At 41.7% G+C, this 15,916-nt stretch overlaps 1 protein-coding gene across 1 annotated transcript; it reads right to left on the reverse strand.

Moving 5' to 3' along the window:
* Positions 1-2,180: 2,180 nt before the first annotated feature.
* LOC132559033 (cytochrome P450 2C3-like) lies at positions 2,181-9,653 on the reverse strand. The gene is made up of 5 exons (XM_060223636.1): positions 9,081-9,653; positions 7,579-7,937; positions 5,542-5,695; positions 4,270-4,710; positions 2,181-3,561 (listed from the first exon to the last, which is right to left on the reverse strand). The coding sequence occupies exons 1-5, from the start codon at positions 9,403-9,405 to the stop codon at positions 3,380-3,382; spliced, it is 1,461 nt and encodes a 486-aa protein (XP_060079619.1). The 5' UTR covers positions 9,406-9,653; the 3' UTR covers positions 2,181-3,379.
* Positions 9,654-15,916: the final 6,263 nt, after the last annotated feature.

Raw genomic sequence — 15,916 nt, forward strand, 5'->3', positions numbered from 1 at the left:
TCCGTTTTAGAATTGAAAATATTGATATCTAACATGTGGAAAGTGATCAAAAAGTATTATTTTAAATATTTCTATCAATGGGATTGGTTGTAATTCGCGAATCATGAGGTTAATTATTGTCATGACGTGTATTCTGTTTTCATTCTGAAATAAATGAAAATGTGAAAGTGAGTAAATGTTTTATTTCACTGCCTCTCAGACATGTACTTCAACTATATGAATATTACATTTATATTAATCTTATTTTTACAAACGTTTCATTGACAAAGACATTTTATATAAACATAGTTTCCTCATGTAAGAGTGCTCTCACACATCATTCACAACACTACTTCAACTGACATATATCCTTATTAAAAGCACTTAATCGACAATGACTTAATTTTGCAGATATATATTTATTACAAGTAAGGCAACCCGTTTTTCCCTATCCAATTAAAAACATGTTACATACCAACAACAATCAACTAAGCCTAATATAGCCTTTATCGGGCCTCTCTCCGTGAAGCGGAAGTGTGTTATATCCTCGTGCAGAGACTGTTGCAAACGTCATAAACATCAACTCGATAGTGGTTAGATTTGTGGAATTTATCGGGACGAAGCCGATGTTTACTTTTTCTACATATAAAATGACATTGACATCGAAATGAGAAGTACAATTCCCAGGTAAACATAAAGGAGCTGTCCGTCAGTCACTGTATGTGACACTCGTAAACAAAACTAAACTACATGTCCAATGTATATATACAGTCAGTTTTACGTGAAAGTTCCCAATATATTGAGTTAAGAGTACCAATTAGTTCGCAGGAGCCCTTCCTACACAAGTCGTAGCTACTAATGCTTGTTTACATTTTTTGTAACGACATAAATATGACAAAGGTGAGCAGTGATTGGCACATGACAAATCATGTATATTATACATCTAGCTTTTTTTTTTGATTTGTTATTATTTTTTCACATTTTTTTAACTAACCAGCTAAAATAGTTATTGGGACACTTCAATGAAATGGAAAATGATTCGGCGTGTTCTCTCAAGGTGTAATGATAAGAGTTAGTCTTATCTCCCTGTGAGATGAGGACTGTATACTTCACATTTTGGTTCATCTTAAGACCAAGAAAGGGTTTTTTTGTAAAGTTTCATTGAAATCGGTACAGTGGTTTTTGAGAAATTGAAAATATTAAAAGTTTACGGATGCACGAAGTACGACGCCGAACAAAGTTGAAAGCAATAGATCACCATGAGGCTTTGTTACAGTGAACCGAACAAGAGGCCCAGGGACATTAACGGTCATCTAACTATAAAGACCTACATATGAAAGGAGCTAAATAGGCCTAAAATAAATTGCTTAATATCTACAGCTTACATAAAAACACTGTTGGCTCAAGAAAAAAAAACATTTTCTGCAAGCGTGAAATCGTAGTCTTTATATATGCTACAACATAAATGCTATTACTCCGAGCCTATTGCTTGTCCACAAAGAAATTTTAAGTTCTGAACTCACATAACCCACGAGACCTTGAATATAGGTCAAAGTCAATTATTGAAACAAATCGGTAGCCCGCCATTCACTTAATTTAATTAACCATTCCTCTTGGCCTTTATGTTGTTGAGAAGAGGTCGTTTAATTTTAATACAACTGACCCCTGTGACCTTTATAAAGAGAAAAGGTTAATCACATGCACAAACTTGGTAACCCTTCATCCCAACATGCTACAGGCCGCTCAATATCAGCATTCTGGGCCTTTTGGTTATTGAGAAGTTGTTCAAAGATTTTTACACATTTGTCCAATGTGACCTTGAAAATGGGTCAAGGTCATTCATATTTTCAAACTTGGTAACCCTTCATCCCAACATGCTACAGGCCGCTCAATATCAGCATTCTGGGCCTTTTGGTTATTGAAAAGTTGTTCAAAGATTTTTACACATTTGTCCACTGTGACCTTGAAAATGTGTCAAGGTCATTCATATTTTCTAACTTGGTAACCCTTCATCCCTGCATGCTACAGGCCGCTCAATATCAGCACCCTGGGCATTTTGGTCATTGAAAAGTGGTTTAAAGATTTTGACATATTTGATACTTGTGACCTTGAAAATGGGTCAAGGTCATTCATATTTTCAAACTTGGTAACCCTTCATCCCAACATGCTACAGGCCGCTCAATATCAGCATTCTGGGTCTTTTGGTTATTGAAAAGTTGTTCAAAGATTTTTACACATTTGTCCACTGTGACCTTGAAAATGGGTCAAGGTCATTCATATTTTCTAACTTGGTAACCCTTCATCCCTGCATGCTACAGGCCGCTCAATATCAGCACCCTGGGCATTTTGGTCATTGAAAAGTGGTTTAAAGATTTTGACATATTTGATACTTGTGACCTTGAAAATGGGTCAAGGTCATTCATATTTTCAAACTTGGTAACCCTTCATCCCTGCATGCTACAGGCCGCTCAATATCAGCACCCTTGGCATTTAGGTCATTGAAAAGTGGTTTAAAGATTTTGACATATTTGATACTTGTGACCCTGAAAGTTGGTCAGGGTCAATAATATGAACAAAGATGGTAGCCCTTTATCCCAGCATGCTAAAGGCCCAATATCAGCCTATGGACATTTTGGTAACTGAGAAGAAGTTGTTTGAATATTTCAACACTTTTGACTACTGTGACCTTGAAAGCGGGTATTTCACTCATATTAATAAACTTGGTAGTCCTTTATCCCAGCATCACGCAGGCCCAGTATCAGCACCCTGGGCTTCTGGTTATTGAGAAGAAGATATTTAAAGATTTTAACATATTATTTATTCCTTGTGATCTTGAAAATTAGCAAAGGTTTTTATTTTAACAAACTCGATGGGTCTTCATCCAATCATGCTACATGCCCAATTATCAGCACCCTGGGCCTTTTGGTTATTGAAAAGTAATTTAAATGGAAAGTTTAAGCATGGCGGACGGCTCACGACAACGGACCAAACACTTGTACGATGGCTATTGTTCACCCTGACCTTTCGGGTCAGATGAACTAATATGCTAGCTGTGATGTTCTTGACATTTTGGTCGGCATGACAGATACCGTCGCGCAACGATAACCAGTCGGCGTGACGTAACTACTGTCTTGACACCAAGCGGACGTTATACAGACAAGGCGTAAGAGATACTCCCAGGACACCCTTTAGTGATGATACGCAGTCGGTGTGATGTAGCTACTCTCGCGACATCGGGCACTGAATGGACGTAGCGCATGAGTAACTCCAAGGATGCTCTCTAGTGAAAATAATCAGTCAGCGTGATGTTACTACTGACGGGACACCAAGCGGGCGTTGAGTGGACGGAGCATGTGAGTAACGCCTAAGACGCCCTCTAGTGACTGTAAACAAGACACAGCTACTGTCGCGACACCAAACGGACGTTGAATGGCCGTGGCGTATGAGTTACTCCCAGGATGCCCTTCAGCGATGGTAAACAGTCAGCGTGTTCTGGAACTAGATCAAATCTCTGGAGAATTGTGGTCAAATACAAAAATAGCTCCATACGTGCCAGTGTCTCGCCCAGACATGCGCGGCGACCTGTAAAACATATTGACCGAATTACTTTTTTTTACTAATTTTATGTGCTTTCCACTTTTGTTTGATTCATTTAAAGAAAACAATCACTTTCCAACAATTGCTTGGACAAACTATCCAAAAGATATCAATAAACAAAAAGAAAATCCGAAGATGAATTCAATAAGCATAATTTTGAAAAAAAATAGATAAAAAGGGAAATACCAACATGCAACATAATCATTATCCAAACCCAACTTCAATCAAACAAGGGTAAAATAAGAGAAAACGAAAGCTTTTCACGGAGACACCTTGAAAGGTATTAGGAGAATAAGTTCAGGTTTTCCGGAAGATTAAGCGTCTTCTGCTTCATCGACGACTCCCGCCATGTAAATCTTGGGCAATCCATGTAACTTATGCCACGTCCACAAATGAAAACAAGATAAACTGAATTTGGTTTATGAGAGAATTACCCATACTATTTTGAATACTGAATATTCCGCTTTGATTTTCTAGATTCTATATTACATGTACATGTTTCCACAAATCAATTTATTCTGCTGCAATATTAGCAGGAACACAGTAGGACCACAGACCATTTTACAACGTCCCGATTATCTCTAAAATCAACTAATATCGAGTCCGGAATGATTGCTGATTAAGAACTACAGTGATATGTAAACTGGTGTATTAGATGTATTTACTTTCGAAGCACAAAATTGTTTTACTTACCCACAGAGAATGCTGCAAAAACTTCGTGTCTGAAGAATTTCCCATTTTCATTTAAAAATCGAGAAGGGTCAAACTTTTCTGGGTTTGGAAATTCTTTCGGGTCAAATAACACAGAGTCTATATTTAGAAGTAAAACGGCTCCTTTCGGAATAATGTACCCACGGAATTCTACATCTGTGTTGCAACCATGAGGAACGCCTAAAGGGGCAACATTTGCCTTTCGGATCACCTCTGTTACTACTGCCTCAGAATACGGCATGTTCTCCTTGTCACCTAGGTTCGGAAAACGTGATGTTCCAACAACATCATGTATTTCGGCTACCATTCGTTCCTTCACATCTGGGTTATGCAACAGGAAAAGAACAGCCCATCGAATCGAGGTTGTAGTAGTTTCTGTTCCAGCAGAAAATAAGTCCCCTATCGATCGAAGCATTTGGACATCTGAAAAATACCAATACGTACAGTATTATATATAGGAGAAACACCTTCACATATATCTAATAAACAAATGACAGTTTCGGTGCAGTATTGCTTAGATTTCAGAAACAAATCTACAAGCATATTTTTATTGCAAACCTGCGTACGTGTCAATACTAGCATGCCTGTAAGTGTTATCGCTGGATTGAGGGACACTAACTACCTAAGTTACCTCCATGGCCCTGGCGAGTAGCAAGCCCTATATTAATTTAATGAGGTGCTGATTCTTATGTTTATGAAATTTCCGCGGTGCACTTATTACCATTTCACGGGTTCCTGGTTTCGATTCGTTCCGTACTCATTTAAAGAAATCGTTACGGTCTAACTGGCGTTTTGCATTTCTGCTAAATTTCTGATTCTCCTGAAACTTTCTTAATGTATCTATTCCCCAAGGCACTTTGACCAGATTTAGACTGGATAATTGAAACAATGCTAGAATGTTCAGGCCAAAGGGTATTATCTTGAAGATTCAATGTCATACTGTATGTAGATTTGGAACAGACTCTTTCTACCTATGTTCAGTATCATTGGCCAACAAAACAAAGGCTAATTGTGTATAGCTGTGTTAATGTTGACCTTACGGAAGAGTCAGTGGGTCCACCGAGGGCAAATTGTGTGACACTGTTTCTGACGAGTCAGTATGCTTACCAAGGGCAAATTGTGTGACACTGTTTCTGACGAGTCAGTATGTTCACCAAGGGCAAATTGTGGGACACTGTTTTTGACGTGTCAGTATGCTTACCAAGGGCTAATTGTGGGACACTGCTTTTGGAGATTCAGATTTGTAGATTTTACCTGTAAATGTGTTGGACTTGTCCGATTGCCGTTTCTTCTTCTCTTTGAGATAGGCATCGATGTAATCACGAACGTATGTGTCATCTAAACTATTGTCATGTTCCTGGACCAGTTCCCAGATAAAGTCGTACACCGCGTCAGCGTTCCTCAGAACCTATGGATAAACATCAAACCATCCTAGATTATCGATGTGCAAAAAAAATGTTCGTTAGAATAACGACAGAAAGAGTATATTTGTTTATGTTTACTCATGTTTTCACTTCCCTAATTTCATGTGATTTGTTTTCATGCGCACATTTTAAAGGTCTTGAAGTTTGGTTGCGATATCTTGAACGCAAGAGGCTTTTCAGCGCTGATTTGGATATTTGACTGACACAAAAATAACAACTCTTAGTCAGGATTTTCCCAGAATCATTTCAGACAAGTTTCCAGCTGAATCCCATTGTGGAACTTGGGAAGTTTCGAATATAAACAGTTTACGTTTAAGTTTTTGCATCCCGTTTCTCTCCTACAAAGAGAGTCTGACTCCTGATGTATACCTTAAATATATTTCCATATACTTCGCCTATTCGTACTAAGCCCCTTTGATCCTAATATGTATTTGGTGGGTGGGAGGGGGGGGGGGGGGTTGGGTTCAGACCAACAATTATAGAAAACTGATTCCCCTTCACCCAAGGATACTCCACACCAAATGTGGACAATCTCCAATCATTCAACCAGAAGAAACGTGAATGGCATGATTAAGCTTTATTTCCTCTACTGCATCCCGCCCCTCAGTCCCCAGGAATTGTCAGATCTACCGTTAAAAATAATCATCTCTACCCAAGGACATTTCGAAGCAAACTATTTCATCCCGCCACAAGAAGCATGTTTTAAGACGTTTTGCGTTTTGACAATGAAAGTTTGTTATCGCAATTTCGCAAATATTGCATGTATGCTCCTCTTCGGCACCTCATGGTGCCCTTCTGATTTTGTGACGGAGCAAAACAAACAGTGAGGTGCCCTTCTGATTTTGTGACGGAGCAAAACAAACAAAAAAACAAAATCAAGACAAAGTAGCTGTCAGGCCATCTCCGATTTCGAATATGAAAGCTTGTTATCGCTATATCTTGATCAGAAAAACAAAATGGCCGTTAGGTGACGTCATGGATATTTACAATAAAAAGTAGATATTGCTATTTCTTCAGAAATACTGGATTGGTCTTTCTCAAGTTTTGATTTTGGGGCTGACCAGAAAAAGTCGATAGACGATCATCTTGAATTTGACAATTAAGGGTCATTATCGTTATTTCTTTTTCAAATTTCATGATTATGGACAAAAAACAGAAGAAGAGAAAAATCGAACTTGAAAGAATTAAAATCGAACTATGGTCGGCACCAAGATCTCTTCGAGATTTCTGAGATGACGAGCGACGGACCATGCGCCATGGCATAAAATCACCGGTCCTTGGATCAGGTGAACATGAAATCTGAAGCCATTGGCTTCTCTGTAAGGTGTTTATTAAATGCTTGTTAGTCGAATATTTTATCTAATGGGTTTTATGACACTGGAGACGAGGCAGCCATTTGATTTGACACAACCGGGCAAGTTATCTGGAACGCGTAAGATTCGGTTGAAAGACCTCATCTTGAATTTTGATCTTCCCAACTGAACCATTAAAATACTTGGTTATCTGTTGGTGAATCCAGGGACTTCTGATTAGAAAATGTTTTCTATGTCACATTCTAGATATCATTTGTTCATTCTATGTGTTTTACCTCTCCACACTTCATATGAATAGGAGTTCTAAGTATAGAGAAAGTTCAGATAATGCATTTTCACCAGGACGACAGATTTTTATGATTTAAAAGGTTGGGGCATTTTTAAGGGATTGGGGTGGGGGGCGTTGAACGTTTTTCTACGTGAATGACAAAGAATCTGCAGTATTTTCTACTTTGATTTCTGGACACAAAGTATATTTGTTGTTGTATTTTTTCTTATTTGGTAAGTATGACAACAGTTCCATAGTGGAGGTCGGTTAACGTGGACTCACTCACCTGTTTTCCTTTAAAAGGGTCGCCGGGAATATGCTGCAGAAAAGGCAAGAAATTCAAGATTGGATTCATCAATTTGAAATTGGCATCGAACATTTCCATGAGTTTTGTGAATCGTTCGTCTTTGTACTCAAACCTCTGTCCAAAGACGATCGAGCAAATGACATTAGAAACACTAGTCTGGGTCAGCGCGTGTATGTTAAAAGGTTCTCCTTTCTTTTCTTCAAGACAAGGGAGATAAGCTTCAATTTCCTCCATTATCTTGGATTCTAGACTTCTCTTCCCAAACCCGAACTCCCGAAGTGTAGCCAAAGCAAAAGCTCGATGTTCTTTCCATAATTCTCCAGAACTTCCGGCAATACCTAAATAAAACAAAACAATTGGTTTCCATTACTGATAGGAAACATATTGCAAAAAAACAGTGATAAATCAAAGGTTGTTATTTCCGTAAGCTATCGCAATATCCCGGCCTATTCCGCCAGGGTTTCCGAGTTCTTGCGGAATTAGCCGATGTATTGCAACTGCGTTCATGACAGGCCTGATATTATCTTTATAATGGTAGTGAACGTGGACTTAAATTATCTTTAGAGGTGAAGTGGGGAGATGGAGAGGGTTTGACCTTTTGGTATACATTGAAGGTTCCTAAAATTCCATTTCCCTTTTTAAAACGAAAGTATTTTAAGTGATATCAGTTCAGTTTCCTTTCTCTGTCATATGCAATTATTTCTCTTTCACATCTGTTTACTGTCAGTTTTCTTCATGGCAATACAACTCAGTGTTCAGAATGTAGAAATACACTGACTTAGAGTAGATAAAAATATTGTATCTAGAGCTAACAAATGTAGGATATATATAGGAAATGCTAATGTAAATGTTTGATAAAAAATGTGGTTTAGATAAATGTAAACTGCAGCTTCGTAAAATCAGAGATCTATATACCATATATGTTATTTAGGTCTCTGATAAAAACTCATCGCCTCATGGTGCCTGTGTAGAATTCAAATCCACATGTTTCCTATACAGGACCGCTATGACATAAGGAAAACCCGTTAAATAAGTAATGAATCTGAAGTACGTTACTTGAGACATTATACAGTCTGAACATTTTGATGTCAGCTTGATAGAATTTTAGCAGTTTAAATACTCTTATTGTACCACAAAAATTACACTCAGTGATGATTAAATATGTGCTGCGAGGCGTGACTTTATTCTTCATGTAGTTATGTGTACCTATTGATTCCGACTAAAAAAATCATTAATACTTGTTATCCGGAGACCAATTTTTACCCAAAACCTGTAGTCAAACATGTATACCAGATAATATCAAAGATAGATGGGCTGTTAATATATCAGAATACTTTGTGGTGACGTTAAAATGATAGACATTAAGGCAGGATTGTTAATCAGAAAATGATCAAAGTGAGATTTCAAAATTCATAATCCGGATATTTTCTCCGGAAGTCAAGATTCCGAATTAACGGGATCTGTTGATCGGAGCACCATACCGTAATGCTTGGAGATGTCCTTGAAGATGAAGATGTCCGGTCGATCAGAGAAGCTGTCTCCATGTTGGACAAACGCCTCACGTAAAGTTGAGTACCCGTTGAACACTATGGTAACTGTATTACCAATATGCAGTGTAAAAACATCACCATACTTAGCCCGAAGTTCCCTGAACGTCAAAAACACATTGTTCTCCTTCATACAGACGAGGTTTCCTATCACAGGTAGTGGAGTTGGGCCTGGTGGGAGATTTTTATATTGTAGACGTCTCCAGGAATGATAAATTACCAACAGTACTAAACATACTGCTACCAAAGTGAAAAACATGGCCGCACGTTTGGGATTCTAGAAGTATTCCACTGTAAACATTTGTGTCAGTGAGCGCAAGACCGTCCCAGATGAATCTAAACCCAACACACAATCCGCGTGATTTACACACTAATTTACGTATCAATGTATTCACATCAATAAATCATTAATGTCGCTATCATATATACGATATCTTAATGACCCACTTCATCATTGGTATATATCCGGATTTCATCTGAACTAGCTGTATATACACAATAAGTTAAATTGCACATTCAACATCCGATTGTATGTACATGTATAGATTGCTAGTGTTAAAACACAGATGTCTACGGTTAAAATGTCCCGGGAGCTTTCTGTAGGATAGCGCCTACCCACGAGTACACACATACAAACTTCCCCGCGTACACACACGTGTTTACAGTGATCTCACCTCAAATGTAAACACACGACACACACCGGATCCAGATGAAGTCCAGTCGCTGCGTGCGGCTAGAACAAGCGTTGTCCGCCTAGATCAACCTCAAATACAGCAGCTGGTGTTAAAAAAAAACACGTTGACAACCAACCGGACGAGTGTCACCAGATGTTCATATCTTGTTTATATGTATATATGTACACAGTACCTGGTTTTCACACAGGTGTTTTCTTTGCCAGTCAAGCATATCGAGGTGTGTAGACGCATACTAAATGTACTGTCCCTAAGGCATACGTGCAACCTGGCCGATTCATTAACTTCTATTTACCTGACCGATTTATAAACTCCTGTTTTGACGGACAAAATTAATTCCAGGCCGTCGACATTTTGACCGGCTTTTAGCCTTTAAATGTGTTTTAAATGCTTATTTTAGATCTAGTCCCATGATATTATTGATAGCCGCAATGTTAAATAAGGAACATTCAGTTGTAGAAATATATCAAAATGTCCTCATTTACGTTCTATAGAAATATACACTGTCAGCTGAGTTGTTCCCGGACACAAGTAGTCGGTAACTCGTATGACCGTTACCTCTGTTACTCGAGGTTGGTACCACGTGGATATATAGTGTCGTGTTAAAAATTCTTGTGTCGTCATTTACCACTTGAAAGATGATTTGAATATCTTATCATAAAAAATACACGTGTCCAAAGATTCCCGCGAAGTACGTCCGCGAAAATGAACATATTTGCAGTAATCAGATAAACGTCTGTCTATCTTTCCGTCTGCTAGACAAATTTATCATTGCCTGTGTACGAATTTCTGCCTGTCATTGGATACGTTTTGTTCGTGTGTTGAAAATATCTTGAAATCTTCTGTCAACGGCGGTTGCTGTGTTTGAAATGAACATCTTCGTGGACAGGCCGGGATAAATTAATTCCCATAACTTAAATGCTATACTACATAGCACAGGGTCCCGCGGATTAAATCAGTCGATTCTATAAAAATGACACCCTTCAATCGTGTTCCTTGATTATAACACTCCATGTTACCCTGAACTAAACCAGAGCATAATATGTCAAGTCATTCAGTGTGTTATTGGTCCTCTCCGTCCGTTCGTCTAAGTGCCCGTCCGTCCGGCCTTGCGTCAAAGATTGACAGCGCTTCATTCGTTAAGGGACACATACTTATAAATCACATTGAAAAAATGTTAAGTGCCGGGATTGTTTGGTCAAAATGAAGGCCATTAGTTCTATTTTTAGAGAATCATTGTCAGTTCTCTAGCAGTGTCATTCCTTGAGAGGTTCTCATCAAACTTGAAACGCTAATCAAGCATCAAGATACCATGCGTGACTTGTTTTTCAGGACTGACTGGTCAAGATCACTATTACTGTAATGAGAAAATCTTTGTCAACGGTATAGCGGCATCATTCCTCGTGGAACTTTGATCAAATCACACTTACAAACGACCACGATATCTTGGACAAGTTCGAGATTCAGAGCTGTTGGGCCAAGGTCATTGTTCCTGTGTTTGGAAGGTCATTGTTAGGGCTGTTGGGCCAAGGTCATTGTTCCTGTGTTTGGAAGGTCATTGTTAGGGCTGTTGGCCAAGGTCATTGTTCCTGTGTTTGGAAGGTCATTGTTAGGACTGTTGGGCCAAGGTCATTGTTCCTGTGTTTGGAAGGTCATTGTTAGGGCTGTTGGCCAAGGTCATTGTTAGGGCTGTTGGGCCAAGGTCATTGTTCCTGTGTTTGGAAGGTCATTGTTAGGGCTGTTGGCCAAGGTCATTGTTCCTGTGTTTGGAAGGTCATTGTTAGGGCTGTTGGCCAAGGTCATTGTTCCTGTGTTTGGAAGGTCATTGTTAGGGCTGTTGGCCAAGGTCATTGTTCCTGTGTTTGGAAGGTCATTGTTAGGGCTGTTGGGCCAAGGTCATTGTTCCTGTGTTTGGAAGGTCATTGTTAGGGCTGTTGGCCAAGGTCATTGTTCCTGTTTGGAAGGTCATTGTTAGGGCTGTTGGGCCAAGGTCATTGCTCCTGTGTTTGGAAGGTCATTGTTAGGGCTGTTGGGCCAAGGTCATTGTTAGGGCTGTTGGGCCAAGGTCATTGTTCCTGTGTTTGGAAGGTCATTGTTAGGGCTGTTGGCCAAGGTCATTGTTCCTGTGTTTGGAAGGTCATTTTTAGGGCTGTTGGGCCAAGGTCATTGCTCCTGTGTTTGGAAGGTCATTGTTAGGGCTGTTGGGCCAAGGTCATTGTTAGGGCTGTTGGGCCAAGGTCATTGTTCCTGTGTTTGGAAGGTCATTGTTAGGGCTGTTGGGCCAAGGTCATTGTTCCTGTGTTTGGAAGGTCATTGTTAGGGCTGTTGGGCCAAGGTCATTGTTCCTGTGTTTGGAAGGTCATTGTTAGGGCTGTTGGCCAAGGTCATTGTTAGGGCTGTTGGGCCAAGGTCATTGCTCCTGTGTTTGGAAGGTCATTGTTAGTGCTCTAGCGGCTTCACTTCTCAAAGATTTTTTTTCAATTTTAACACAGTTTTAAAACAAAGGAATCAAACAAGTCGGAGTTTCAGGTTAGGTGGATGAAGGGTTACATCACTTGTTATTTCTATTCAGACGCCTGTCTCTGCGTACATAGTTACACGATATAGTGGTGAGCCAAAGTCTAAGAACTTTTGCCCTACGATCAAGCCATTTCTGTCCAACATATGTTACTCAGAACAAACTATGTTCTTCTATGATCACTTACCAAACCGGGCCTGGTAAAATTTTCAACTCACACTTTCTGAATGTTGCCAGTATACCGAGTCTGATCTGAATTATAATGAAGACTGGTCAGAGCATACTGGTAATGACAATATTAAAAGTAACAAGAGAACAGATATCATTCTATTTAAGTCTACGGTGCTCTCTAAGGTTATAAACAAACTAGATGTTAAAAATCCACTGAAGTAGACGAAATATCTGCCAAGATTATGAAACTGGGTCGTGATTCTTTATTATAGCCCACTTCAAAATTACAGACCTGTGAGCGTTTTACCTGTTTAATCAAAAGGTTTTGCAAGAATCCTTCATGATAATTTTTGCTCATTTTTTAACCAAATTTTTATTTCCTAATTCTATTTTTCTGCTTTCAAGAAGGGGTCCCAGACTACTGTTACGACTCCTGGATGACTGGACGGCAACGTTTGGGTGCAAAAAAACCTGTTAATACTCCTGAAGGACTGGCGTCAGGCTGTGGGTTCCAGACCACTCTGTTACGACTCCTGGAGGACTGGGCGTCAGGCTTTGGGTTCCAGACCACTCTGTTATGACTCCTGGAGGACTGGCGTCAGACTTTAGGTTCCAGACCACTCTGTTGCCACTCCTGGAGGACTGGCGTCAGGCTTTGGGTTCCAGACAACTCTGTTACGACTCCTGGAGGACTGGGCGACAGGCTTTGGGTTCCAGACCACTCTGTTACGACTCCTGACGAACTGCTGTCAGGCTTTGGGTGCCAGACCACTCTGTTACGACTCCTGAAGGACTGGTGTCAGGCTTTGTGTTCCAGAACACTCTGTTACGACTCCTGGAGGACTGGGCGTCAGGCTTTGGGTGCCAGACCTCTCTGTTACGACTCCTGGAGGACTGCGCGGCAGGCTTAAGGTTCCAGAACACTCTGTTATGTTACGACTCCTGGGGGACTGGTGTCAGACTTTGGGTGCCAGACCATTCTGTTACGACTCCTGGAGGACTGGACGTCAGACTTTGGGTGCCAGACAACTCTGTTACGACTCATTGAGGACTAGCGTCAGGCTTTGGGTGCAAGACCACTCTGTTACGACTCCTAAAGGACTGGTGTCAGGCTTTGGGTGCCAGACCACTCTGTTACGACTCCTGGAGGACTGGGCGTCAGGCTTTGGGTTCCAGACAACTCTGTTACGACTCCTGACGAACTGCCGTCAGGCTTTGGGTGCCAGACCACTCTGTTACGACTCATTGAGGACTGGCGTCAGGCTTTGGGTGCCAGACCACTCTGTTACGACTCCTGAAGGACTGGTGTCAGGCTTTGGGTGCCAGACCACTCTGTTACGACTCCTGGAGGACTGGGCGTCAGGCTTTGGGTTCCAGACAACTCTGTTACGACTCCTGACGAACTGCCGTCAGGCTTTGGGTGCCAGACCACTCTGTTACGACTCATTGAGGACTGGCGTCAGGCTTTGGGTGCCAGACCACTCTGTTACGACTCCTGAAGGACTGGTGTCAGGCTTTGGGTTCCAGAACACTCTGTTACGACTCCTGGAGGACTGGGCGTCAGGCTTTGGGTGCCAGACCATTCTGTTACGACTCCTGGAGGACTGGACGTCAGACTTTGGGTGCCAGACAACTCTGTTACGACTCATTGAGGACTAGCGTCAGGCTTTGGGTGCAAGACCACTCTGTTACGACTCCTAAAGGACTGGTGTCAGGCTTTGGGTGCCAGACCACTCTGTTACGACTCATTGAGGACTGGCGTCAGGCTTTGGGTGCCAGACCACTCTGTTACGACTCCTGAAGGACTGGTGTCAGGCTTTGGGTTCCAGAACACTCTGTTACGACTCCTGGAGGACTGGGCGTCAGGCTTTGGGTGCCAGACCACTCTGTTACGACTCCTGGAGGACTGGGCGTCAGGCTTTGGGTGCCAGACCTCTCTGTTACGACTCCTGGAGGACTGCGCGGCAGGCTTAAGGTTCCAGAACACTCTGTTACGACTCCTGAAGGACTGGTGTCAGGCTTTGGGTTCCAGAACACTCTGTTACGACTCCTGGAGGACTGGGCGTCAGGCTTTGGGTGCCAGACCACTCTGTTACGACTCCTGGAGGACTGGACGTCAGACTTTGGGTGCCAGACAACTCTGTTACGACTCATTGAGGACTAGCGTCAGGCTTTGGGTGCAAGACCACTCTGTTACGACTCCTAAAGGACTGGTGTCAGGCTTTGGGTGCCAGACCACTCTGTTACGACTCCTGGAGGACTGGGCGTCAGGCTTTGGGTTCCAGACAACTCTGTTACGACTCCTGAAGGACTGGTGTCAGGCTTTGGGTTCCAGAACACTCTGTTACGACTCCTGGAGGACTGGGCGTCAGGCTTTGGGTGCCAGACCACTCTGTTACGACTCATTGAGGACTAGCGTCAGGCTTTGGGTTCCAGACAACTCTATTACGACTCCTGGAGGACTGGGCGTCAGACTTTAGGTTCCAGACAACTCTGTTACGACTCCTGACGAACTGCCGTCAGGCTTTGGGTGCCAGACCACTCTGTTGCCACTCCTGACGAACTGCCGTCAGGCTTTGGGTGCCAGACCACTCTGTTACGACTCCTGGAGGACTGGCCTCAGGCTTTGGGTGCCAGACCACTCTGTTACGACTCCTAGAGGACTGGTGTCAGGCTTTGGGTGTCGGACCACTCTGTTACGACTCCTGGAGGACTGGCAGCAGGCCACACCACTCTGTTTGGTATTGATATGTTTAAGATGTGATACATGTTTTGGTGGGTAGGGGGGCTCTGTTTGGTATTTAAGTGGTGATAGGTCTGTTTTGGTAGGTAGGGGGCCTCTGTTTGGTATTTAAGTTGTGATATATCTGTTTTGGTGGGTAGGGGGCCTCTGTTTGGTATTTAAGTTGTGATATATCTGTTTTGGTGGGTAGGGGGCCTCTGTTTGGTATTGGTATGTTTAAGTTGTGATACATCTGTTTTGGTGGGTAGGGGGCCTCTGTTTGGTATTGAAGTTGTGATATATCTGTTTTGGTGGGTAGGGGGCCTCTGTTTGGTATTTAAGTGGTGATAGGTCTGTTTTGGTGGGTAGGGGGCCTCTGTTTGGTATTTAAGTTGTGATACATCTGTTTTGGTGGGTAGGGGGCCTCAGTTTGGTATTTAAGTGGTGATAGGTCTGTTTTGGTGGGTAGGGGGCCTCTGTTTGGTATTTACGTGGTGATAGGTCTGTTTTGGTGGGTAGGGGGGCTCTGTTTGGTATTTAAGTGGTGATAAGTCTGTTTTGGTGGGTAGGGGGCCTCTGTTTGGTATTTAAGTTGTGATACATCTGTTTTGGTGGGTAGGGGGCCTCTGTTTGGTATTTAAGTTGTGATACATCTGTTTTGGTGGGT

Source organism: Ylistrum balloti, unplaced genomic scaffold (assembly GCF_031769215.1).
Source record: "Ylistrum balloti isolate Yb309-2 unplaced genomic scaffold, AGI_CSIRO_Ybal_v1 Utg370842, whole genome shotgun sequence".
NCBI classification, from domain to species: domain Eukaryota; kingdom Metazoa; phylum Mollusca; class Bivalvia; order Pectinida; family Pectinidae; genus Ylistrum; species Ylistrum balloti.